General features: G+C 47.1%; 1 protein-coding gene across 8 annotated transcripts in view; it reads right to left on the bottom strand.

The window, feature by feature from the left end:
- Positions 1–26441, bottom strand: part of ANK1 (ankyrin 1) — a 2823483-nt gene that overhangs the window by 2335293 nt on the left and 461749 nt on the right. For all 8 annotated transcript variants that reach the window (XM_069617665.1, XM_069617670.1, XM_069617666.1 and 5 more), the window contains one exon: positions 25389–25490. In XM_069617665.1, the coding sequence (XP_069473766.1) occupies positions 25389–25490 (102 nt within the window). The remainder of the gene's footprint in view (positions 1–25388; positions 25491–26441) is intronic.

Genomic DNA, 26441 nt, shown 5'->3' with positions numbered 1-26441 from the left:
ATCTGAAGTAATGTCTCGCCATTCTTCTAGATGGTGAGACAGTCTTCCTCCCACTGGTGAACTGTGACTCAAGACCTCAGAGAGGTATCGATGGTGCTGAGGCAGTGGCAGATGGTAAAGATGCCCCTGCTTCAGCTGGCTTTGCACCTCTTCCTGGTCCACCACGAGGAAATCTTCTTTGGCCCCTTTGACCAGCCATTCCTCCCGCCCTTCCAATTGAGAGTAGTATCGAAAAGATCGACCCCTCCAAAATTGTCCACTAGGTCAAAAAGGCTGAGGTTGCCTAATAGCGGTAACTAAACATTTGGCTGCCACCTTTGAGGTCTGCAACTTCTCAAGATTCTTGTCAGCCTTGTTGCCAAAAAGATGAGACCCGTTAAAGGACATGTTGAGAAGTCTGGATTGCACATTCGGTGCAAAACCTGACCTCCGCAACCCCACAAACCTGCGCATAACGGTGCTATTAGCCATGACTCTGCTGATGCTGTCAGCAGAATCCAGACCTGACTGAAGAAACTCACACATTGCTTATTTGCTGTCTCTAACTATGGCTAAGAACCCGTTGCTTTCATCCCCTTCGGGAATGTGCTCTGCCGCCATGGAAATGCAGTCCCATAGAGTGAACGTACATTTTGCAAGGGCACATGTGGAGTTGGCAGATTTCAGTGCCATACTACCTGCAGAAAATACCTTCCATGCCCATCCATCGACTCTTTTGTCATCCCTACCTGGAGAGATGGTAGGGTAGGCTGCTTGCTTAGATGTTCCAGTAGCTGCCTGCACCACCAGACTCTCTGGAGTGGGGTGTTTCGAAAGGTTGTCTGGATCACTACTGGAAGGGCGGTACTTCTTGGTCACGTTTTTATTTACAGCCGGATTGGTTCCGGTGTTTCCCAATTCATCGCCACCCTTTTTTGCAAGGCAACATGAAACGGTAATATAGGATCTGACTGAAGACCCTTATCTAGGATGTCTGTTAAATCATCCTGTTTGAATGCAATGGAAGCCTACTCCACCCCATGTAGTCGACTACCTTGGACATGAGTTGTCTGTAGGATGCATCAGCATGCTCCCCAGCCTCTGGTCTCCCAAACTCCAACTCAGGTGAGGTGTCCACCCCACTTGCTGTCTGTAGGTTGTCATAAAGGTCTCTCAACCTTGACTCCTCTGCTATAAAACTCCCTGGTGCATTTGGTTTACCGTATTGGAGGCCAAATGAAGCCTCGTCATCTGATTGTTCATCCTCCTCATGTATAGAAGGAAGAGACTTAAAATAGTCTTTTCTTGGCAGAGGTACATAGGTCTACTCAGGTATGAGGGGTTTTATAAACAAAGCATTCGACGCTGGAGGAGTCGTCAAAACATTTTTCATTGGTGCCATAGGCTTTAGTGGGGTGCTCGGCATCAATGGCGCAGCTGGCAATGATGGCGCAGCTGGCGTTGATGCCTTCGGCTTCAAAGTCAACGTAGAGTGTTTGGCTAGCATTGAAGGCGCAGCCGGCGTCGAAGGTGTCGATGGAGCTTTCGGCTCGACTGATCCTTCGACCTTACGTTATTGGATCAAGGCCTCAATGGCTCCTGGTGTGGATCGGACCTTCATCCCGGCTCAAAGGCAAGCAGGATTTAGGTAGAGCCCTTTCCTTCCTGGCTTCTTTTGAAGGTGCGGTAGAAGCATGGCTTGGAGGCTTCTGTTTTTCAAATATTTTGAGCATCACTACTCTGAAGGCCTCCCACTTGGCCAGAGTGGATTTTTTTGTTGGGTAATATACCCACTCAGGGGAAGAGTCCGATGATGAAGTCGAAGTAGGCGACCTATGGTGCCTTCTCTTAGACTTCTTCGAGGACAATGAGGAGTGGTGAGATCCACTCTGGCCGAGTGGGAGGCCTTCAAAGTAGTGATGCTACTCTTCGTCGGTCGAAGGTTATTTGGCCGGGGTAGTTGATTTAGGGATTCAACCTACCTTCAATTTCCCCTTTTGTTCCTTCAAGGCTTTTTCTGTCATCAACTGGCACTTGGAGCAGTCTACGATTTTATGGACTACCCTGAGGCACCACAAACATATGCAATATGGATCGGTCAATTACATTTTCGACCCACAATCACGACACTTTTTGAACCCGGTCTTCGGGGTTGTCGGTGTTGACGAAGAAGACATTTTCTCTATTCTCTTTCGAAATAACAGTCATCACAAAAGTGCAGAAACGCGCAGTATTTCTTGTAGCTAAACCTATAGCGGAAAAACAGAACTGTAGCCGACGGGTGCTGCGCGTGCTATATATGCCTTCGATCACATCATCCTAGAGACGGAGGCCCTCGAGGGACATCGAGTCGATGCCATCGACGCACAGCGCCCTCAGCTGAAATACATTTTTGCCGAAGCAGTTGAAGCGGGAATAACTAATATCAAAATTAAAGATGAGGAATATGTGGGAGGACACAATCCATTCAAAATGTGCATCTGAAAGGAAGTCCCGACTTCTCATCTTCCGTGGGAGCTGCTGAACCCTACATTCCCTCTGTGACTATTCAAGAGTCCTGGTCCTGTACCGGCACCCTTCATTACGGGAGCGGAAGCCTCGTAATGAGGCCCAGTGTGGTACAGAAAAGCCTGAGGGGGAAAGGGGAAGTGGAGAAAATAGCAAACGACACAAGATCTCTTCATGATTTCTTGTTTGGCATCCGGCACAGGAATTAAATATGTGTTCACATTTCATTACATGCAAACCTTTTTATTAAAATTAGGATCTCCTTGATCTTGTTTGATGTTACCTGTGATTCCTTTGCCACCAGCACAGAGGAAAAAGCTCCTTTATTGTCCTTACTCAGGAGCTTGAGGTCTGAGATGCACTAAACATCACAAGACATTACATTTTTCCTTTGCACTTGACTTCAAGTGTTATCCTGTTCTTCAATGTCCATACATGTACACTCAACTTTTGTTTTAACAATCAGTTCATCAGTAAAGTACTTTTTAGTTTTCAACAGTTTTCTGCACTTTTAAAACATTTTGCACCGTATGCCTTGCAGTTAAACTTCCTGTATTTCAATTAGGCTACTTAGCAGTTTTTCATCATCCAAGAACTCGTTTCACTATCTTAGTTGCCTTCATGTTCTAAGCATATTTATGCGCACCACTGAGCTACAGTTCCCAAACTCAATAAACAAACTGGCCGCTGGTGCTTCCAAGCGCTAAATGGCCTTCTTTTATGTTGCTTAAATCGTTTCCCAAGTCATATGCCCTCATGGAAGCCCTTCCAAGGGATCAGAGTGAACTTTCAGTCATTTGCCTCAAAACTAAATAATGGCGTTCATGCCGAGCAGGAGTTTATGTGACTTCAGGATAAATTGCCCTACTAGCTGTGCTAAGACAGCGCTAAATTCTAGTTAAGTCTTTCTGTGTTTTTACCACATTGCAGAACCTCACGCTGTGCCCACCTCAACGCGACTTCCAAAGCATTCCAGTTTCATGCTGCACGGAAGATCGCACTGAGATTTATGACGATCGCAGCATTTCCCCCTTAAGCTGCAATTGCCTCAGGCTCCTAGCGTTCTGATGTCTCCATATACACAGCGTCGAAGCACAGGGGAGAAAGCGCTGCTTTGCCCAACTGAACAGCTGTTTCACAACTCACTACTACTACTTTTTAAAATGAAACAGCATAAGCAGAACTAAAGGTTTAAAAACAAAATTAGAATTCAGTTTTCCCACAGCCAGAGTTTTGCTTTCTACTATTGCCAAACTTTAACTTGAATACATAAATACTTAATGCTGCACTCCCACCAGTATTTCCTGCAGCAAATTCTTTCTACAACTTCTTTTCCTTTTCTGCTCAAGGAATTTTTCTTGAAACTTCCTAGGTTAGGCCTCAGGAAAGGAACACCTATGTACACGTCCTGACTTTTCAAGGCAGTTGGAACGAGGCTGAACTTCCAATCTGCCATCAACATTCTAAATTAGATCACTGTTGAACAAACCCACCATCCTGGCCTGGGTATGATCCCAGTCCTTCATTTTGTGCTCCAAAATCAATCGATCTCTGAGAAGGACCATTAAGGAAAATCGAAGACACTTTACACATTCCCCAGCATCTAGCCATCGACTGTAACCTCCCACGCCTGAGTATTCCACCAGTGGGTCTTAACTTTGTCCCTGGCTTTCCAATGTCCCTGACAGCAGGGCATTTCAAGACGCATGTATACGGAAATACGTGTGAAGCCCTGGCAGAGGAGTATACCAGGCATTACAAGTCACAAGCAAAAGAAGCCCTGGCAGGGAAGTATACCTGGCATTATATATCACAAGTGTTTGAGAATATGAGAACAAGTGTATGAGAGCAAGTGGTTTATATGCAAATAAAGCACTGGCAGGAGAGTACACAAGGCATTTGCAAGCAAGAGGTGCTTATGTAAATGACAAACCCTGGCAAGAGGACTTTCCAAGCATGGCCTAGATGGACAATGTTATATGAGAGAATCCTGGCAGAAAGATAGCAAGAGATAACCAATGATTGTGAATAAAACATATCCCGGAGAGGAAGCCTGGCAGGAGAGTACACCAGGCAGAACTTTGTATACTCATTCTATTGATGTAAAAGGAACTCAAAGAACTGTTATTAAGGGAAGAGAAATCCAGACAAAGGGAATTACCCTCTGGAGCTGTGAGCTATATTTACTTGGAACTTTTGTGTTGGAGTTAAACATTTCTTCTTTTGAATTTTTATACACTTCAAGGCCAAAGACATTTGCCTTTCACTTTAGAGTTAATTTTAGAATGTGAGTGTCAGAATAGTACTCTGGACACAGGACTTGTTGTTTTGGACATTCTGACTGACTGACTCGTTTTGTTCTGGTAGGGAAAATACCTCTTAGAGCAGGGACAGAGAGGCATTTTTCCAAACCTATGTTGTTTAATAAAAGTCTATGGCCAAAAACATGAATCCACCGTGTCCGGGTTTCATTCCTGACCCTTCACATATGTTTCTAAATATTTCCTATTCTGACTCCGTAGACTTCCCTTCTCCAACCTGTGCATTTATGTTTCAGTGGTAACAGGACAGTATTAATTTCTTTGAGTATAAACATGCCTTATTCTGACTTTTCATGCTTCCCTTTCCCTTCTGTTCCATATGTGTGGGTGGTTATCAGGACAGTGTTAATTTCTTTGCTCATACCCGTGCATTGCTATGGCCCCAGAAGCTATGCCCTATTGATCTGTGACATCCACAAATAAATCATGTGATACTTTTAAAGGTCTGGCTGAAGCTGGGGGAAGACTTTGGGGACGTCCTAATTCACTTCCAGTCTACCATCACCCTAGACCGGTTTAACAGGAAAGCCTTCAGGAGGACACCTTTTAAGCAAGCCCACCTCAAAGCATCCAGTCAAAGAACATGTCTGGAGTGGGATCTCCAAGAAACTGCCAGTATCCTGTATTTATTTTGAGGTAATAATGGTCATAGCTTTCTTTGAAGAGCACATTATGCAGAGGCTGTTGCCATTTGTAAGGCAGCATTAACCAGAGCACACCTGTTAATTATGCATTGTACCGGACAACGACCTGGACCATTCGTTTGCAGATCCTCTGCAGCAGTCTTTATCTGGAATTGGGGCCCACTTTGGTCTGAGGACCCCAGAATCTCCAGACCTTAAATCTATTGAATTCAACTGGGCACAACCTAACAAGTATCTGAAGAGTGCATGCAAGCCCACCAACAAGGCTGATATTTTTGGTGGCAGCTCCCAACCCCATACTCCTGTACAGGTACGATAAACCACATTTGGAAGATGTTCCCCCCAGGTTGTGTAGCGCAATTGCCAATGACCAATATGTAAATGTACTGTATGCCATGCTAAATGCTCATACCATTATGTTATGTCAGGTTATGTTACTCAGTTTTTATACTGTGCCAGTCATTTAATAAATACAATTCCTAATTACATACTATAACGGTTGGCGAAAGCCTTATTGTACAAAAAGAATAAAAGTGTCGCACAGTACAGTAAAGTGTATGGAATAGCTGAGCAAAGAGTTGTCTAATCTACAATGGAAATGAAAAAGGGGATCGCTGCCAGTAGACAAGCCACTGATCTCGGGGATCATAGAGTGGGGATGCTGATGCCGACACTCCATAAGAGGAGAGCGATAAGGAATCACCCGCTACATTAAACGTGGAACACTGTGAAGGAACCGGAGCAGAGAAGCCGCATCAGCCTATGTGAATGCCAGCCCATCGAAGCACTGCAGGAAGACAGACAGTACAGAGTCCCTCCAGCATACTGGGAGAACGGCAGACAGGCCAGACCAGATACCAAGGCGGGTAACAGAGACCAGAAACCAAGGTAGGGCACCAGAAAACAAACCCCATGGTGGGTAACAGACACCAAACACCATGGCGGGGTAACAGAGACCAAACCCCAAGGCAGAATAACAGAGAGCAGACCCCAAGGCGAGGTAAGAGAAACTCGACCCCAAGTCAGGGTAACAGAAATCAAACCCCAGGGCGGGGGGGCAGAAGTCAGACACCAAGACAGGGTAAGAGAAACCAGACTCAGAGGCAGGGGAAAAGATACCAGACCCCAAGGCGGGGTGTGAGACATGAGACCTCAGGGAGGGGTGAAAAACAGGAGATGCATAATTGGAGAAAGGGCCACCAGACTCAGTGTCTCGTCTTTACATACGAACCAGGGGGGTCCCAAGGGTGAGCGAAAACCAGAGACTATAGAGAAAATCCATGGTACTACAGGGAGAAAGAGACTAACCACAAAGCACAGATTGATACGCAACCTGAGAAATGGAAATTGGAAGAGACATTTGGCATCTTTATTTTGTACCACTATTTCGATACCCCCATTTCTGATAAGAAGACATGACTTTGAGGTCAGAAACCATCCAGCATTTCCTTTGTTTGGGCAACGTTCCTTATCATGCCTTTGTTAAAGTTAGGCTCTTTTTTTGTTTATAGTGGTAGGGACAAAACTCAGACTAGAACAGGTTTGTGGCAGGCATTTTGTGATTATTTTTAGGACATCATGACAAGCACTCTGTTAGGCTCCTTTTCACATCCTTTAGAATAGGGCCAAGAAACTTGGGGACAAATTAACTTTTGATTGTTGAAAATAAAGAACCACTTAAACCAAAATGCCACCTTGTTCGTCTCCTGATTCTGACTTACCACAATACTCAACAGTACTTTTTAAAACATTCTTACAAAGCTCGGTGAGGTCACCCTTTAAGCTGGCATGCACAAAGGTGAATGTGTTGGTCAGAAGATCAGGAGCACATACCTAGCTATCCGATCCATCAAAGTTCACTTGCTCGCATCACTGCTCACACAGCTAAACAGTAACCAAATGTTTGAGCAGTATGCCAACTATAATACCCAGGCAATACTTACAAATACGAATAATGACTTGCTCATCCTCTGCTGAAATGGTTTCAGTGCATCAGGCAACGGGGTACATAGACCTTTCTTTCTTGGAGCCATGGAGTGAGGGCAGGGGGTGCATAGTATGTTGGGCACCAAGCAGGAAAGGGAGGTGGATGTCATTTGGACCAAAGGTCTGATAATGGGGCAAGGAGCAGGCGGTGGTAGCTGTGTGGGCTTGGTTTAGGAGATGGCAGGGCAGCCTTGGTTGCGTCTGGTGAGGAGAGGGCTGTGGGTGTCTGTGTGGTGCCTTCTGATGCTCAATAAATTCAAGTTTAATGGGATCAAGCCCCTTCTATGTCTCCACAAGCATGTCCAAAGTGTCTCTGAATCGGTGTTCAGACAATATGCCGCCAAAGCCTCCTATGATCCAGCAGCTTGGGGGCCATTTACCACATACTGAGTACTGCTTATTGGGGACGGCAAAGGTGCATCTTTGGTTCCCTCGTGGTGATGATTCCTGGGGCAGTTATTGGACCTTTTAAGTCTTGAACTGATCCCACAAGCAGGGAGGTCAAAGGACATTAGCAATGTTACCTTTTAGACATTTATGAGATAGGATGTGCTGTTATGACCCTTTCCCATGATCAGTGCAGAAATTCTGTGCATAATTTCACATTTTGCAGATACCATACAGTGCACAGCTCAGGAATCCCAAAATGGAAGCCCCGATACTGAGAACCGGAATTCAAGCTCTGCACCTGATGTATGTAAGCACACGCCGTACTCTTAAGACTTAGGGCCTCATCACGAGTTTGACAGTAACCCTTAAATGCGGCGGTAGCGCTATTACAGCTTCATTTAAGGGTCTGCCAAATCACAATTTCGGCTGATTTCCCCCCAGCTCTGAGCTGGGGGGGAAATCTGCCGAAATTTCGCGCCCTTCCGCCGGCAGGAAATCCGCCAGCGGTATGAGTGTGAAATTTCCCCATTGAGCCCAATGGGGAATGGGAAATTCCCAAATGAGCTCAATGGGGAATGGGTAATACCCGTTCCGCCAAACCCGTGATCCGGCGCTATTAGCGCCGGGGGTTTTGGCGGTAGGGCTATTAACGCCAGCGCCAATAGCGCCAGCGTTACCGCCCAACTCGTGATGAGGCCCTAAATGTAAACATGTGTAACAATGGGTGCCTTGTAAATTAAAGAAAGCCCTTAAGTTAGGCTTTATTTTGTTGATTCTTGATAACACAAAGATATGGCATGGTCCGCCATGCTGTGGCAACAAATCTGCCAAACCATGGTCATCCTATCTATCAAAGCAACCTCCCCTGAACGTCCAAGGGCTGAGCTGGCCATGATCAGTGATTCCATCATTTTCAACTTTTAAGGCCTCATTATGAGTTTGGTAATACTGTGTGAAGAATCCTATGGATCCCTACCTGAAACCCTGCCTAAAGTCTCCTCCCAGCTGACCAGGGAAAGGCAGACGCTTTCTGATCCTAACCTTGGGGTGTGGTGTACTGCAGGAGGATCACCTGGGAACAGACAGGGCCCAGGGTGGTGAGGAGATCCAGTGGGATGGGATGCTCTATTTTTCCTCTGAAAGAAAGTGCCTTTCTTGATTACCAAAACAGGTAATGGCATATTGCCATTATAATGTACCTGACCCACATATAAGATCTGTGACCAGGGGTACAAGTTCTGTTAAATCTAAGCAAGCCATATTAACAAAAAGATCTTTCAAAGTATTTCAGGATAAACACCCTCCTTACTCCCAAAGGTAAAATGTAAAAGTATCTAGAGAAAATGCCATAAATCCAATGTCTTCCTCTGTAACAACCAATTCTAACAGTCCATCCTTTCATGAGTTTAAGAAAAATAAATCTACCCTTAAAATTAACTCAATTGCTAAAAGCACTAACTTTGCAAAGTCCCATAATCCCAGTAGTGCTGGGATGAGGAGGAGCGCGGAAGAGGCATGCAGTTGCAGTAGTCAGGCAATTAAGCCTAACAGCCCACACCTGAAGGAACCTGGGAGGCATAAAAGGCCCCCTCAGGTGCAGGCAATTGGTAGGAGCTGGTACTGTGAATGGAATGCAAGCTGTAGCAGTAGTAGCAGAAGGAAGAAGACACAAGGCTGGCAAACCAGGCAGAAGTGGGAGAACAAGAGGGACGCTGGAACATGGAGACAGCAGATTTTCACCAGCTTGTTCTGAGAGGGTCATGTTCCCCCAAACTCTGAAGTGCAGACGATGCACAGAAGAAGAAGTGCAGCAGAGCTGTCTTTCCCCATGTGAGCCTGATTGCCATGGTTGCCGCGCAGTGAACGTGCTGGAGACCAAGGCGAGGAGCAGTTGTCAAGCCGTGGGTCTCACGAGCGAGAGGGGCTCCATAAAAGTGTGGCCGGACCAGAGACACCTTCACAGAGGAAGGGTGTATTTCCCTGAAAAGCCAGAAGCAGTAGAGGTTGTGGCAGAAGTCGAGGGAGCAGTGGAAACCGCAGAGCAAATGTTAAAGAAGCCGGTGAGTGAAGCAGGGAATTCCAATACCTTGCGCGAGCATTGTCAGCAACAGTATCCAGTTCCCTATTCACTTACGTATGGGCTAAAGTGAGTAGAAGTTGTTTGTTGAAGCTGAAATACCTGGATAATGGAAATGTAGCACTCATGTATAATATGGATGTTATTTTATACGCATAGAAAGCAAACGCTGCTTAAATCCATTGTTCAACCTTTAATAGACTGTTACTGCCTGAAGGAGTGGTTGTGTGTCACTAATTGAGAAGAGTGAACGCTGGGAAGATGTCATGCCTGCGCCATGGGCGCATACATTGGCGATCAATATGGACAAATTGATATTCATTTATCTACAGAAAACTCTTGGATCAACCGCTATTCACTTTTTGGACCTTATTTCCCATTTGCGAGACTTTGGTGCTTTTCTATTTTTCCCAAAAAACTACAATTACCACAATGCACTTGGCTATAACCATCTATTCCTGGCCATTCCTATTTTTCTTCATCAGAACTACAATCCCCAGAAGCCCTAGGGATTTGCTCTGCTTCCACCAGCTTAGGAACAGAGAGGGAGGTGGCCGATTGTCTGCAGGTGTGCTGAGCCAGGTGCAACCAATTAGCCTGCCTCTCTGCTGGGCTGGGCAGTATAAAAGCTGCTGCCTGCGAGAGCTCAGTCTCTTGCATTGAGAGTCCTTCCGGCACCTTTTTGCTTCGAGCTACAAACTTTGTATGCTGTTTCCTGCTTTCACCTGCTTTTTGTTCCAGTGCCCTGGCGGGCTCCTGGCTTGCAGTCTGCTACACCCTGCTGCCTACAGCCCTAGCCTTCTGGGCTCCCTGCCTTAGCCCTGCTCTTCCAGGCTCATGCCTTGCAGCTGATCACGCTCTGCTGCCTTCCAGCCTCCGCCCTTGCCCTGCCGGGCTCTCCACATTGCAGCCGATCACGCTCTGCTGCCTTACAGCCTCCGCCCTTGCCCTGCCGGGCTCTCCACATTGCAGCCGATCACGCTCTGCTGCCTTCCAGCCTCCGCTCTTGCCCTGCCGGGCTCTCCACATTGCAGCCGATCACGCTCTGCTGCCTTACAGCCTCCGCCCTTGCCCTGCCGGGCTCTCCACATTGCAGCCGATCACGCTCTGCTGCCTTCCAGCCTCCGCCCTTGCCGTGCCGGGCTCTCCACATTGCAGCCGATCACGCTCTGCTGCCTTCCAGCCTCCGCCCTTGCCCTGTCGGGCTCTCTACATTGCAGCTGATCACGCTCTGCTGCTTTCCAGCCTCAGCCCTGGTCCTCTGGGCTCCCTGCTCTGCAGCCTGCCTCACTCCGGCTGCCTACAGCCCTTGTCCTCTGGGCTCCCTGCTCTGCAGCCTACCTCACTCCGGCTGCCTACAGCCCTTGTCCTCTGGGCTCCCTGCTCTGCAGCCTGCCTCACTCCGGCTGCCTACAGCCCTTGTCCTCTGGGCTTCCTACTTTGCAGCTTATCACCCTCCGCTGCCTACTACCTACCTTTTTCCGCTGGGTTCTCGGCCTAGCAGCCCTCTACAGTCCTCTGCAACCTTCTACGTTCAGCAGCCCTGCCCCTCAGGGCTCACTCCTTGCTGCTCGGCCCTTCTGGGTTCCTTGCCATGCAGCTTGCTTTACTTTGCTGCCCTAAGCCCTTTCCCTCTGGGCTCTATACCTTACAGCCCTGCTCCTGTGGGCTTGCTCATTGCTTTCCTGCTCCTCTGAGCTCTCAACCTTGTTCCTTACTGTCCTCTGCTATCCAATCCTGTTACACGACTTTCCCTTCATTTCCTTCTGCTAGTTTGCTATCAACCTCCTTTTCCTGGATTTGTCTGTAAGTATCTTCTCTTGTACTGTTTGTAGACCCTTTTGTACAGAGCTTGTCTGTTGGTTCCCATCAGTCAACCTCTGCCCCTTCCCTTGTCTCGTTTCTACATTACAGACACCCATAGCTGCTGTTCCAAGCCATGAGCAAACAGCGTGGGCCTCTGTTATAGCAAACTGTGCAGAAGGCTAGAGTTTTTCCCTAAGGTTCGTGGAATACTCTTTTTCTATATCTGCCTACACCCCGAGAGGGAATTCATTCTGTACCTTTTTCCTTGCTACTCTTGCCTACTCTTCGTTCTCTTTCCTTTCAGCTGTGTGTGTACTCATCTGTCCACTTTACTTTGGCACAACCACCCAAACCCTTCCTGGGTGTCCTGTGCCACCCTTAATAGAGTGCCATCCCTGACAGAAGAACATTGCCAAATACCTAACCTTAATACCATATTTGTGGAAACCTTTAACTATTGAAAACTACATCAAGAAGTGGTTGCGTGTGCCCAATTGTGATTCCCAAAGGAGGACTGAACTCTATTCTTCACTTGCACACGAGAATGCAATTCAATACTAATCTTTACAAACTTTTAAACTTTGAAAACTACATTAAGAAATGGTCATCTGTGACTAATTGTGATTCCTAAAGAAAGACTGAATTCTATTCCTTATTTTAACGCGGCATACCTTTCATATATAAGAAGTTAAAGTGTATATATTAAAGAAGAGACCACGAATTGCCCAAGCCAAGAGTCTCCCCATATTAACAGTGAAACGAGCCTTTCTCAGAGTTAAAAAGCAATCTAATTGTACTGTGAAGTTACAAACAGATCAACTGAAGTTACAAACAGATCAACTGGCCTAAGATACAAGTGTGCAAGCATTACCTGAAGCTAAGAGAGTACCAACAAGACTTCTGGGCAATTACCTGGGCTGATAGCTGGCAGAAAGGTGCAGGTAAAGTTCGGGACGGACATTGGCTGCTTGTGAAGACTATTTTGAAGTGGACACAACCTGTAGTACCAGAGACTGTGGAAGGCAGATATAAGTGAGTCTTAACGGCAAACCCAGGTTGTTATTGAGGCAGACAGACAAGAGAGGCAAAGAGGCTGCACCTGTCGAAGAGAGAAATCCAGAGGACGAGTACCTTGCCTACCTGAAGGTGCTAAAGTACTTTAAAGTATATTGTGTCAAAGCCTGTCTAGAAGAAGATATCACTGAAGCTGTGGTAGTAGTCCCAAGTACTGAAGCTGTGGTGCTATATCTGCTTGTCAGTTGATGCCACACTGTAGTAGTCTAAACAAGGTTTAGTACTGTGAGATGAAGGTGACTGTTCTCATGGTGAATCAAGTAGAAGTGAAGTTGCTGAAGTGGAAGCAGCAGCACTGAGAAGTCATGCTGACAAATATACCATAGTGAATTCTAAAACTGTAATTAAGGAAATACTAATTGTTAACCAAGAACTATGTATCACTGACAGTTGTGGATATTGCATTTCTTTTTGAACTGTGGCAAACCTTCTTGAAGAGGTGACACAGCACTGTGTCTGGGATTACCATTGGTGCTATTTGGTGGAATTGGAAAGTGCCTATTTCATCAAAGAGAAGAGATTTTCTATCATTGGAACTTTGATTAACACATTTTTTTTTTTTACTTTGAAACATCAATAACTAACTTGAGACACTTCTTTCTTTGGATGAACATTAACAGAATTGACTTTGGATCCCGGTGAAGGGAAATTACCCAGGACATTAGAAGCTTATTTAGAAACCGCAAATGCTGTGTATGTCATGTTCTATTGCCATATATTTTCTTTGTGTATTTGTTGCTTAGTGTGAGGGCCAGTTATCCAATGCTAGAGTGTTTTCTCTTAGCTTTGGGTAGGCAGGGAAATCCTCAGAACAGTAGGGATAGTGAGGCATGTTTGATTTTATTTCTTTTAGGAATAAAATGGCATACTTTGATAAATCATCAAACAGTTGTCTGCCTGGCATTACTGAGCCCTCACAACTGACAAACTGCATGCAGTAAGAGGAGGGGTCAAACCAGTCTGTTATTCCCCATTTTGGGGTCCCATAGAAGTCCATTGGAGTTGCATCTTACTGCATGCAGTAATAACCATATGTAGTAATATATGCAGTAATTTCTCAACGCAAAACGCGGTGGCTTTTTGAGTGCTACAGTTTGAAATTTAGCATTGAGGTAAAAGTAGCTGCAATCCCTCTACTGCCATTTTTTTACTGCCCTACCAAAACTCTTAATGTGCCCCTTCCTGTTGTACTACACAATGCACAAACAGAAATACAGTAGGGGAACCTGCTCACAAAAATACACTGGTGTCTCTAATTAATAAACCCTGCATACTCACTGTTTTTCTGACCAAAGCAACCTACTGCTTTAGATGTCTACCAACCCCAAATATACCCCTACCCCCAGTTCCCCAACATCCATGACCACAGATGGCAGTTGAGATTTAATTAGGGAGGTAACTGACAACGGGTGGTTTAAAGCCTAGTGTGAATGTGTTGCTTTGCCACTAGAATATGGTAGGGGGTGGGGGGCAAAAGGTGTGCCAGTTCAGTTAGTTATATAATAACAATGAACAGTGCAGAATGTGTCGCTGGTGGGGGGGTGTAGAAAGTGTACTGTAATATGGTACTCCCGATCAAACTGCCTGGGCGCATGTGACAACAAACTGCCTGGGCGCATGTGACAAACCTATCAGTAACATGTACAGTAGGAGAAAAAACTCAACTCCCACAAAGCATTGCCCTAAATGTAATTTTTTTCTCATTTGGCGCCAAATGTTTTAGACTACAACTCCATCGGTTCTAAACAGCAGCAACCTTTGCTGGGTGGAGATGTAAGATATCCCTGACACTTAGCCCGCTAGTACAGCACAGTAGTTTTCAGGGCAGACATCTGCCCTGCTTGTATACCTACTAAGGATAGCTAATTGAGCTCTTTTTCTTCGGTTTTAGACTAGGTTTAAGAGAGAAGCAGAGTTGCTTTAGGGACAAGAGGCAGACTCTTACAATGGAGCAAACAGTATCCACTACGTAGAACAAACTGGGCACAAATCAGGCACGCCTCAAATGTCAACCTCCTGGGACTACTTCACCTCTGGGAGAAACTAGTGTCAGATTGCTTTCTCCTGAAGAGGCAAAGGGTAATGCAGTGCCACACTGACATCATCCACCTCCTTATCATGTTACTTTATCCTTGTGCCCTCTGTGGAAAGCTATCAAAGTAGCAGCACACTATTGACTGCAGTGACCATAATACAGAGAGGGAAGACATGGATACAATGTGAACAATACACATATATAGGTTTTCTTTTTTTTTTTAAACTTTTATTTTTGGCGGCAAAGGTTACGTGGTACATACATCAAGGCAACAAGCACAAGTAAGAAACATTAGGTGGAGCAGTGCATGAGCAGTTATACAAAATCACAATAATGTCAGACAATAATCATACAAGATACATATGAGTACGAGTTTATGTTGTAGCAGTGGACACTGAAGGGGTGGGGGACGATCCAGAGCCGGGTGTGTCTTCACTACGACTGTTAAGGTACGAATTGAATTCCACCCAGATATTCTTGGGTCGAGAAGTGACGGGGAGCATGGATACAAACTCTTCCTCACAGTTCCGTGCCCAAGTAAGCATATGGAGCCATTTCTGGTGGACCGGGGGGATGGGGCTTTTCCAGTTCTGAAGTATGCATTTTTTGGCTATCATGCACCCAATATTAAGAAACTTGGCCAAACTTCTGGTGTCATCTGTTTTCCAGGCTCCAAAGAGGACGGCTAAAGGATCAGGGTCAATCACTGTGTCAGTGATAGCCGTGAGCGTTTCTAGGATGCTTTCCCAGAACCTCAGCAATTTATCACAAGACCAGAACATGTGTAAGTGGTCAGCTGCCGTCGCTCCGCAGCGGGGGCAGGGGTGCGCCGTATCACGGGCGAACCTCGAAGTCCTGTGTGGAGTGTAGTAAAGTCTATTTAGAAGTTTGTACTGCATGGCGCGAAAACGGAAATTGAGGCAGACTTTCCGAGTGTGTAGGCACATATCCCCCCAAACCCTATCTGATATTTCTAGATCTAGTTCGCCAATCCATTCATCACGTGCCTTGAGAGTGGGAGTAGGGGTAGCCTCCTGTAAGATCTTGTAAAGCGATGAGACTACTCCATGGGCACCTCCAGAATTGGCAATATATGCAATGACTGAGTTGTCTGGGGGCTCATCAGGGAATGTGGGCCATTTGGTGCGAAACGCAGCTTGCAGTCTGTAGTATTGGAGGGTCTCCAAGGCGGACCCCGTGTGCCCCGGTTTCCAAATTTGGGGGTCGATGAACCTGCCCTCGGGGTAGAAGTCCGTCAGTGCTTGGTATCCCAGCATCCCCCAGTGTCAGGCCAGTGCCGCATCATGAGTGGGTTCCAAGCCGGGAAAGGCCCATACAGGAAGCCACTTGTAGTATGGAGAGGCTTCAGGTGTCTGAAATAGCAAGCGAGCCCAGGCTTGAAGGGTCGTGCTGATTGGGTCAATGGGAGAGTCTGGTGTGTAGTGCCGATGTAGTATAAGGGACATTAGATTGATACCAGCAGCTGCCATTAGTTCCAGTTTGATACGGGGACGCACCGGGGTGCCAGGGTACCTGTGGGTGGCATGTTGGGCCTGGGCCGCGGACCAATAAAGTGACAGATCTGGAGCCGTGAATCCCCCTTGTTTATATGGGAGTGCCATGTCCGTCCACTTTTTGCGTACTGCGCCAGAGTGCCAGAGAAACTGTGCACATAGTGTGTGTAGTCTAGTAAAATATTACCTCCCGGGCCATACGGGTACGTTGCTAAACGTATATAACAGTTTGGGGAGTAGGATCATTTTTATGAGGGAGAGCCGTCCAGCAATGGATAGTGGGAGGGCACGCCACCGTAGGAGTTTAGTCTCAGCTATTTGTGATATCGCAGAATAGTTGTCGGCGATGAGGGTGGATTTGTCTAGCGATATTTGCACACCCAGATATCTTATACCATTCGGTGACCAGCGGAGGGGGTATTCGGTGGTGGGTTGTCGGGTGGACTTAGTGAGTGGGAAGATCTCTGATTTGGAGTAGTTAATAGTGAAACCGGAGTGGGTGCCAATGCGGGTGATGTCCCTTAGTATGGGGTCAAGGTGTGTTGCGGGGTCTCTGATGTATAGTAAAACATCATCCGCATATAAAGATACAATTTCAGGACTGTCTTTCAGTCTTATTCCCTTGCGGGCGTGATGAGCATGGACAAAGTCTGCCATCGGTTCTATTGCTAGGGCAAACAGAATAGGAGAGAAGGGGCATCCCTGTCGGGTGCCCCTGAAGAGTGTGAAAAGGTCAGATGTCAGTGTATTGGTCCTAACCCGCGCCACAGGAGAAGTGTACAGTAATTTGATGAACCTAATCATGTTTGGGCCTATGCCCATGGTCTCCAGCACTAGCCATGTGTATTTCCAGGAGACCATATCAAAGGCCTTCTGGGCATCAAGCGTAACCGCCACAGCCTGTACATCTTGATCAATGCGGGACATCACGTTAAACAGTCTCCTGATATTGTGGGAGGTAGACCTACCGGGTACAAAGCCGGCCTGGTCTTCATGGACTAAATACGTCATAATGGGCAGGAATCGGCTGGCTATAATTTTTGCAAAAATCTTTGTGTCGAGATTCATAAGGGAGAGGGGTCTATAGGACCCACATTCATTGTCAGGTTTGCCAGGCTTGAGCAGCACTGTAATGGCCGCTTCGCGCATGGAGAGGGGGAGGATAGAGGCACGGAGCGATTCGTCCCAGACCTCAAGCAGCCTGGGGGCGATTATGGCGATGTGCTCCTGGTAGAAATCGGCGGTTAGGCCGTCAGGTCCCGGGGCCTTGCCTTTGGGCAGGTCAGAAATGGCTGGTACAATTTCATCTAGTGTGATTGGGGAGTCCAATTCGTCACGAGTAGCGGAGGAGATCTCTGTGGTGGGGATCTGGTTGAGGAGTTCACGCATATGTTGTTCTGTGTGTTCAGCGGGTTGAGAGTAGAGGGACCTGTAGAACTCAGCGAACGTATCTAGGATTTGTTGGTCGGCCCATTGTGCGTTGCCATGTTTATCTTGAATAGAGGTGATCTGCGTCCGGCCAGATTCCCATTTTAATAGCGTCGCTAATGTTCTCCCAGGCCTGTCTCCCTCTCCATATTTCCTGGCTGCCTGCGGGCGGGTAAAGTATTGTGTTTCACTGACGGCAAGCTTGTTGTATGCCTGGAGTTCATCGGCGACCTGAGCAAGTATGGCAGGGTCAGCCCTAGTGGCACATTGTAGTTCCAATTGCTTCAGTTTAGTTTCAGATCGATCCAGTGAGGCTCTGATCGATTTCAACACCCCAGCCTCCCGGGAGATGGACATTCCCCTAATATACACTTTGAAGGCGTCCCACCTGACTGCAGCCGAGGTGTCCGAAAGAGAGTTGTGTTCAAAGAAAGACAGAACGTCAGCAAGTATGTCAGCCCTAAATACAACATCCCTAAGGGCCTCGGATTTGAAACGCCAGGTGGTGAACGTCGGGACAGGTATCCACAGCCTCGCCGAGAATGTAATTGGGGCATGATCAGACAGTGTGTGAGGTAAAATCTGGGCTTCCACCACCCCACCCATGACTCCTTTTGATACAAGAAATAGGTCTATTCTAGAGGAGCTATCGTGCACTGATGAGTAGTAGGTGTAGTCTCTCCGTTGGGGGTGTAGCTTTCTCCAAGCGTCACAGATGTCAAGTGTCATAATGTGGGCTTGCAGTCTGCGTGCAGCACCGGACAAGGAACGAGGAGCAATTCCAGTTCTGTCCAGGACCGTGTCGAGGATAAGATTGAAGTCCCCACCCCACAGGATTGGTATGCCCACAAATCCCAGCAGTATGGTGGTGATATTGTCGAAAAATTCGGGGGAATCCACATTAGGGCAGTAGGTATTAACAAGTAAATATTCTTTGTTAGCCAGAGTGCAGTGCAGTATTACATAACGACCTTCGGAGTCGGTGTAGTTTTTGTGCAGTGTAAACTTAATGGATTTGTGAATCATTATTAGAACACCCCTGGATTGAGTGGAATAGGAGGTGAAGAATCTCGCCGGTCCCCATGCAGGGGCATGGTTCTTGGTATGAGGTCATTGGAGTGCATCTCCTGTAGGAGCAGTAACTTGCAGTTGTGTCTGTTAGCATACGCTATGATTTTACGGGCCTTGGTGTGGTTGCTTAGCCCACGGACATTCCAGGACATTATGACGGTAGACATTGCAGTAGTAAATATCCTAACATACTGCACGCATTTTTAGTGGACATCCCAGACCCGGCAGTGGTGTGTGCCCCAACGTTTGAAGTCGAACATGCATTCATGGGCCTTTAATGCTCGCACCATGCAACCTCATGTGCCTTTTTTAGATAACACCCCATTCCCACCCACGTCCCTCACCACTAACCCAAATTTAGTAGTGTAAGCGCCAACCTTCCCTCCCTGTGCACCGCCGGATCGACCCCAACCTGAGCCAGCTGGTGCAGGAGCCCAACAGGGGCTAACCCATAACAACAGTATAACAAACAGTGCAATCGCAATGGGGTGCGCTATTGCCGTGCGCTAGCACGCTTGGAGCCCGGTGGGATCCTTGAGAAAACAAGCAGTGTTTGCGGTATAAAAATGCATGTCGCTGCATCTATGCCGGGCCTGCGTGTGGAACAGAGGAACGTTACACTAAACAACAATAGGAAGTCAACATGGACAAGATGAGAGGTTCAGTATTATGGTAATCTGACAGTGCGTTTTCAAGAGATTAGGTGCAGTGAGTACAGCCAGGGCTACTTAGGAATGTAAATAGAGCAACCAGATACTTGTATAGCCATAAGGACGCCCGGCCATAGGGCGATCAGAGGGAGCAAGCCTCAGATGGAGTTCAGTCATTCTGCATTATATCCTCAGCGGGTGGATGAGGGGGAATGTGTGCCTCTATGAATTTCACCGCCTCCGAAGGCACCGTAAAGAAGTAAAGTTTGTTGTTGAATGTGAATTTCAAACGTGCAGGGAATAGTATGGCATTTCTTAACTCCAAGGAATTGGCGACGTTCCTGCTGGACTCCAGTCGAGAAGTCAGGGAAAATTCGGATCACCTGCGAGTCCATTCTGAGCTCACCCTTCTCACGTGCGAGGCGGAGGATCTGGTCGCGATCTTTAAAACTCAGGATCTTCGCAATGATGGGTCTTCGAAAGTCCCCAGGCCTGGGACGTGGGGCCAGTGCCCTGTGGGCCCTCTCGATCGTGAAGAAAGGGGACAAAACCGGGTTGCCCAATAGATCCTTCAAGAGGTTCTCGACAGCCAGTTCGAGTCGGCCCTTCAGCGCGTTTTCCGGGACCCCAATAATGCGTATATTATTCCTCCTCGATCTGGATTCGAGGTCATCACACTTAGGCTTCACTGACTTCATGTCCGTGACAAGGGTGGCCACTGTACTCTGCAGTGTGGCTACAGTGTCTTCGCTGGCACCAAATCTATTTTCAGCCTCAGTGAGTCGCGTCCCCTGTTGATCCAACTTGGCCCTAAGAGATGCCACATTTGCATTGATGTCGTCGAGCTTTTCATGAAATGCAGCGAAGTTTCTGGCCATAGTTTCCATCATGACCGTCAGGTCCGCCTGAGGCCCCTCCGCAGGGAGCGGTGTGTCGGTCTGACCGCATGAAGAATGGGCTGATTCAGATCTCGACGTGGCTTTTGCAAATTTATCCATAGCCCCAGTCTTGCTGGTATTCCTGGATCTGTTGGACATTATGTGATTTATGACCTGGGGCTATGTAGAGTGAAGGCCAAATGGAGGAACCCACTCTCTTCTAAATGGTGTCGCAGTAACTCACAGAGTCATCCGGAGCTATCAGGGGAGGCTGTGGCAGGGGAGATGCCTCAATAGGTCACAGGAGAGCGGGCTGGCGTCGCGAGGCCCCAGGGTGTATAACACGGGTGAGGGCGCGAGGGCCGCAAGCGGAGCGGAGGGATCACAGGGACGCCCGCGCACAGCAGCCACCCCGGCTCCTCACCTCAAGCCAGCGATCAATCCAGATGACAGGGTCCCCAGCGATTCCACTCGTCACCCGCGGGTGTCACACACGTCTGGCGGCACAGCAGTGCACCGCAGAGTTCCCCGGCCGCAGGCCCAGCGGGAGGGAGGGAGCCAGGCAGCGGCGCCACGAGAGCGCAGAGCGGCAGCCGGCCACAGGAGATCCCAGGCGGTGAAGTTCGATGCAGGATCCACCCACGCGTAGCAGGGCGGTGAAGGCGGCCCCCGCGCTCCAGATCAGCCCCAGCCCCCAGGCGACGGTAGGCCAGCGTCCAAGCGAGGGAGGCGGGTAGTAGGATCACGTGAGCTGCAGGGCCGCAGGCAGCGGCGAGCCCGGCCCAGTCGGCCCACTACAGGGGGCAGCGCCGACGAACCAACCCAGGCTCGGAAGGACCGGTTCGGGCGAAATTTCACAGGTAGGTAGCTCCAAGTGTCTGGGAGGCAGGAGCCGGGTTTGAAGATGGGGCAAGATGTTAAACCGTAGATGGAAGCAGATATAAAGCGGCAGCACACGGAGCTGGAAAGCTAGGCAGCCATTTTGTCGGCTGCTCAACAGCGCCCCCCCCCCCATTTATAGGTTTTCAATTTCTGGTTGAAATGGTTGAATTACATTAACTTGGAGAAAACAATACATAGAAAGAGGGTGACACATAATTCTGGGTTTACTTAACAGTATGTATTTACACTTTAAAATGATGTCTCATACTCTATGCACTTTAGCCAAGTCCAAGCTAGCACTATATCTGTGATCAATGCCTAACAGCCACTAAAGTCAACAGCCGACGGTATATTAATTATACATTTAGCCCTACTTGCTAAACCTCAACTCTAAGTTGCAATACATTTGCACCTTTGTAAACTACTTAGCATCTGCAACATCACACCAACGTTGCCTCCTATCAAACAGAATGCAGGCACTGCTAACGTTAACTATGTTCCCATTCTGCATCATACCATCTGACATCCCTTGCACTAGAGGTCACTACATTAAACTTGGTGAGGGGTTAGGCAGACTGAGATGCCCTCGTCACCACCCTATCCCCTGCCCTACACCCTTCCTTCCCACACTACCCCCGTTTCCCACACCAACCACAACTTATCCACATCCAGCTCCCACCTCACACAAGTTGCCCCCTGTGCCTATAGCCTCTACCGCCTCCCCTCCTGACACCTCCAAGCGGAACGAGAGACTAACCAGTAGACTACCATTCAACAGGCACTTTGCATTAGAACATCTCCATAAAATCATGCGCACAGTTCGCCCAGGATCCCCCGGTAACAATCACAGGCGCCATAAGAAAAGGTGCACAGCCCAGCTGAACAACCCAAGGGACACTAGCCCCATCCCTCCAATAATGGACCCACAATCACAGCCCACTAAAGGAGCATTACTGAATGTCAGGTCACTGGTAGCACATGCAACTGGGATTGCCGACTTGATTGTGAACAACAACCTTGACTTCCTTGTAATGACTGAAACCTGGTTGCACGAGGCAGCAGGCCCCTCTATTGCCCTAGCCGTCCCAGACAACTACTCCATTCTCCGCGCAGACAGACTCACATCTCGAGGAGGTGGAATAGCCATTATCTTTAAAGATACTCTCAACATAAGACTAGCCACCCCCACACCACTGCCATCTTGTGAACTCCTTTTAGTTAAGTTCCAAACCTCACCCAATAGCACCATCACACTACATATCATTTACAGGCCCCCAGGACCTCCGGGATCCTTCGAAGAAGACATCACAGCACTAGCAGCCGACACCAAACTTACGGCGCAAAATATTATTTTAGGAGATTTCAATCTCGGTTATAAGGACACCAGTGACCCACACGCCACCTCTCTAGCTTCTACACTACTAGAACAAGGTTATTCTCAAATTAGCACCAAACACACACATAAAAAAGGTAGTATACTTGACTGGGTTGCGGTCCTAAACTGCACCATCTCCCCACCACATCCGACACCACTAGTATGGTCAGACCACCACCTGATCACCTTTGAACTGCACATCAACAACCTGGAAAAGAAAAAGCCCATTATTGCTCCCCCTTGCCTCACAAGGAATAACGGAACATCACAGCAGACGCTCTAGCTCCTTTGTTAGCCCCCCTACTTAATGCCCTTCCGGACACTAATGATCCTAACACTCTAATTAACTTCTACAACGAGACTATGACTAAAGTCATAGATGATATTGCCCCGCTAAAATTACGTAAAAGCAAACCTATAGCCCACCTTAACTCGTGGTTCACTCCAGAGCTGAAAACACTCCGCACTGAAAAAAGAAAATGGGAATCTCGTTGGAAATCATCCCCCACACCTGAAAACAAAACTAACCTGGCCACTATCACTGCCACCTACAAAAATAAGATAATCCAGGCCGAAAAAGAAATTTATAATGACAGAATAGCCCAAGCCAGCTCCAGTACTAAAGAATTATTCAAGATTCTAAGAGAATTAGACAACCCTAACCCACCGCCAGTCACATGCACCAAGGATAAAGCATGGTGTACCGGCATTCAAAATGCCCTATCTAACAAAATCAAAGGACTACAGACTAAAATAGCGGACAAAAGATCCCAACTAACAGTCACCACACCTGCTCCCACCCTTACCTCTCACTCTAACTCAGGTTTCTCATTAAAAAAAGTCACCACTCCTGAAGTCCAGAAAATCATAGCGTCTCTTAAACCGTCAAATTGTAAGGGCGACAGTTGCCCTGCCCAGATTATAAAAGATGCCGCTAGAGACCTCGCCCCATTTATCACTAAACTTGTAAACTCCTCCTTCTCCAACAATTCTGTCCCAAGTAACCTTAAACAGTCCTGGGTTCTACCACTATTAAAAAAACAGACCCTTGACCCAGCTATACCCACCAACTATAGACCTATTACGACAGTCCCCTTTCTATTGAAAATTCTGGACAGAATAGCCTACTTGCAAATACAAGATTATCTGGAAGCCCACAAACTACTTGGCACCCGTCAATCTGGCTTCAGACCTCGGCATGGAACAGAAACTGCTCTTGTCGACCTCAAAAGTCAGATTGATGAATTAAAAGACAAAGGAAAGATGGCCATCCTACTTCTACTCAACCTCTCTGCGGCTTTTGATCTGGTGGATCACTCCATACTCTGTAACCACCTATCCTGAGCGGCTCATTTCTCCAGTTCTGCAGTTGCCTGGATCCAATCTTTCCTCGCAAATAGAACTATGCACGTGTTCTCACCCTCAGCAGCTGCTGACCCTATCCCCATCACCTGCGGAGTCCCTCAAGGCTCCCGCATCTCACCCCCTTTGTACAAAATGTTTACAAAGCCACTATTCGACAAATTGGACCGCCTGGGTGTCACCTACACAAATTATGCAGATGACACCCAGATATTCCTACCCCTTTCAGGAACCTATGATATAGACGTTGCGCAGATTAATGAAGTCTACATCATCATTCAGGCATGGATGGCCACACATGGCTTATGCCTGAATGATGACAAGACGGAATTACTCCTAGTCGGATCATCCAACAATATCCTTAAACTAAGTCCTCACTATACAAACATAGTCATCGATGGGAATAGCATACCTATTGCCAAACATGTAAAAACTCTAGGTTTCTACTTTGACGCCCAGTCTAACCTAACTAAGCACATTAACATGACTTCATCGGCCACAGCCTACACTGGCAAGTTAATCAGAGCCTGTAGACCGCTACTATCCCCCGCTAGCTGCCTCACCCTGGGGAGAGCGCTCATACAATCCAAATTGGATTATTGCAACAGTCTTTATCTAGGAGTGAACACAACCATTTTAAACAAACTACAGATTATGCAAAATAACGCGCTCAGAGCTGCGCTGAATATCCCCAAAAGAGAGCATATATCAGATACAAGAAAGCACCTCAGGTGGCTCTCTATACAGGACAAAATTGCCCTGAAAACTATTTGTCTCACTCATAAAGCGCTTAACCACCAAGCCCCCCCCCTACCTCACAGACAATTTCACTTGGAAGGTACCCAATAGAACCGCCAGATCTTCCAACACACCATGCCTGGTGGTGCCCAGATATAATCTAAAAAGAGCAGGAGGTTCCAGCTTCCCAGTATTAGCTGCCCAGCTTTGGAACACTCTCCCTCAGAATATCCAAACCATTCAGACCTTCAACAATTTCAGAAGTCAGGCTATCACCTAGATATTAAATAATACACAAAATAACAGTTCCTGATACCACTAACTAGTAGATGATCGGCTAACATGACTGCTGTGACCCAATGTATAATATGTATTATGTTCACCTTGTATATACTCACCATTGTAACTTTACTTGTATGTTCAAACTGTATTAATGTACAGAATTGTGTATTCTATGCCTCTCTAACTATTACTATCACCAGAGCCCAATTACCTCCGTGTCAGGTGCGCGATATAAATAAAATAAACAAACAAACAAACAAATAGAGAAGATTCTTTGTCCATTTATTCGTATGGCAGGATCTTGCCTATAAAGCAGGGCAAACTGTTGTTTCTCATCTTGGCCACACACTGCTCTCACTCATCTTGGTGAGAGACTGCTCTCACTCACCTGGTTGCAGACATTGATATCTACTCCATTGCTCAAGTTATCCAAGGCTTTGTCCAGATTGCCAGACCTGGCAGCTCGAAGGAAGCTGGTTGTTGCATCCGCCTGAGTAGAGAAAAGACACATTTTGAGTCATTCCAAGTTCACTATACTGAGGGTCACTACAACACATATCATGTCAAACCCCATTGTCCTCCAAGACCAAACATGGAGAAAACACTGCTAACTTCAGTTTGCTAAATTTGAATTGGGTCGGGAGATACACAGTTCATATGTGTGACAGTTGTTTGATACCAGGGAGATGGCGCTTTGATGACGATCCTGCAGCATCGCTTTGTCGGAACCACACTGCATCACCAATGTTGTTCACTACAACCCAACAGGATGGCTGCATGCCCAATCATACTGCACACATTTACTGGAAATGTTCTCACACTACAGGAACAGACATTCCGATGCCGTACTAAGCTCAGAGTCAGGAATGAACAATGTTATGAACATCATGCCATGTATCGGATCATTACTTGCTTATATAGTAGTTATCTCAAATCTTGGAACGTTTGGTTCACTCTCAATGTTCTTCTTTTCAGAATCTAAATAACTTACTACCTTCTAAACAATCTGGCTTCGGATCTGGCTTTTCCATGCAAGCTACAATCTTGTGTGTATCTGACTCCATTTGTCATTCACGCCATCTTACATTTTCTTCCTTGTTGATTCTCCTTGATCTCAGTGCAGCTTTTGACACTGTTGATCACCCCACTCTTCTTTCCACTCTTTCCTCTTTTGGTCTCTCTGGCACAGTGTTCAATTGGTAGAACAAAGCTAGATAAGGGTGCCTTCAACACTATAGTGGCAATTGAACAGCACTTTCTTAGTATGATGAACCAGATGATGTAGGGACCACAGAGGGCCCAATGATCCTGGTGGTGTGATAGAACAGAGCTGGAGCAGATAGCGAAAAAACACTAATCAGTGGAGACGTAGATCTTGTTGAAAGGATAGAGTGCCACACATGGCACAAGGGAGCACTGATGGGGTTTTTGGAAAATGCTG

The sequence above is a fragment of the Ambystoma mexicanum genome, chromosome 10, assembly GCF_040938575.1.
Source record: "Ambystoma mexicanum isolate Mex_15411 chromosome 10, UKY_AmexF1_1, whole genome shotgun sequence".
NCBI lineage: Eukaryota > Metazoa > Chordata > Amphibia > Caudata > Ambystomatidae > Ambystoma > Ambystoma mexicanum.
The sequence above is the reverse complement of the archived record's forward strand: the minus strand, read 5'-3'. Positions and strand labels throughout refer to the sequence as shown.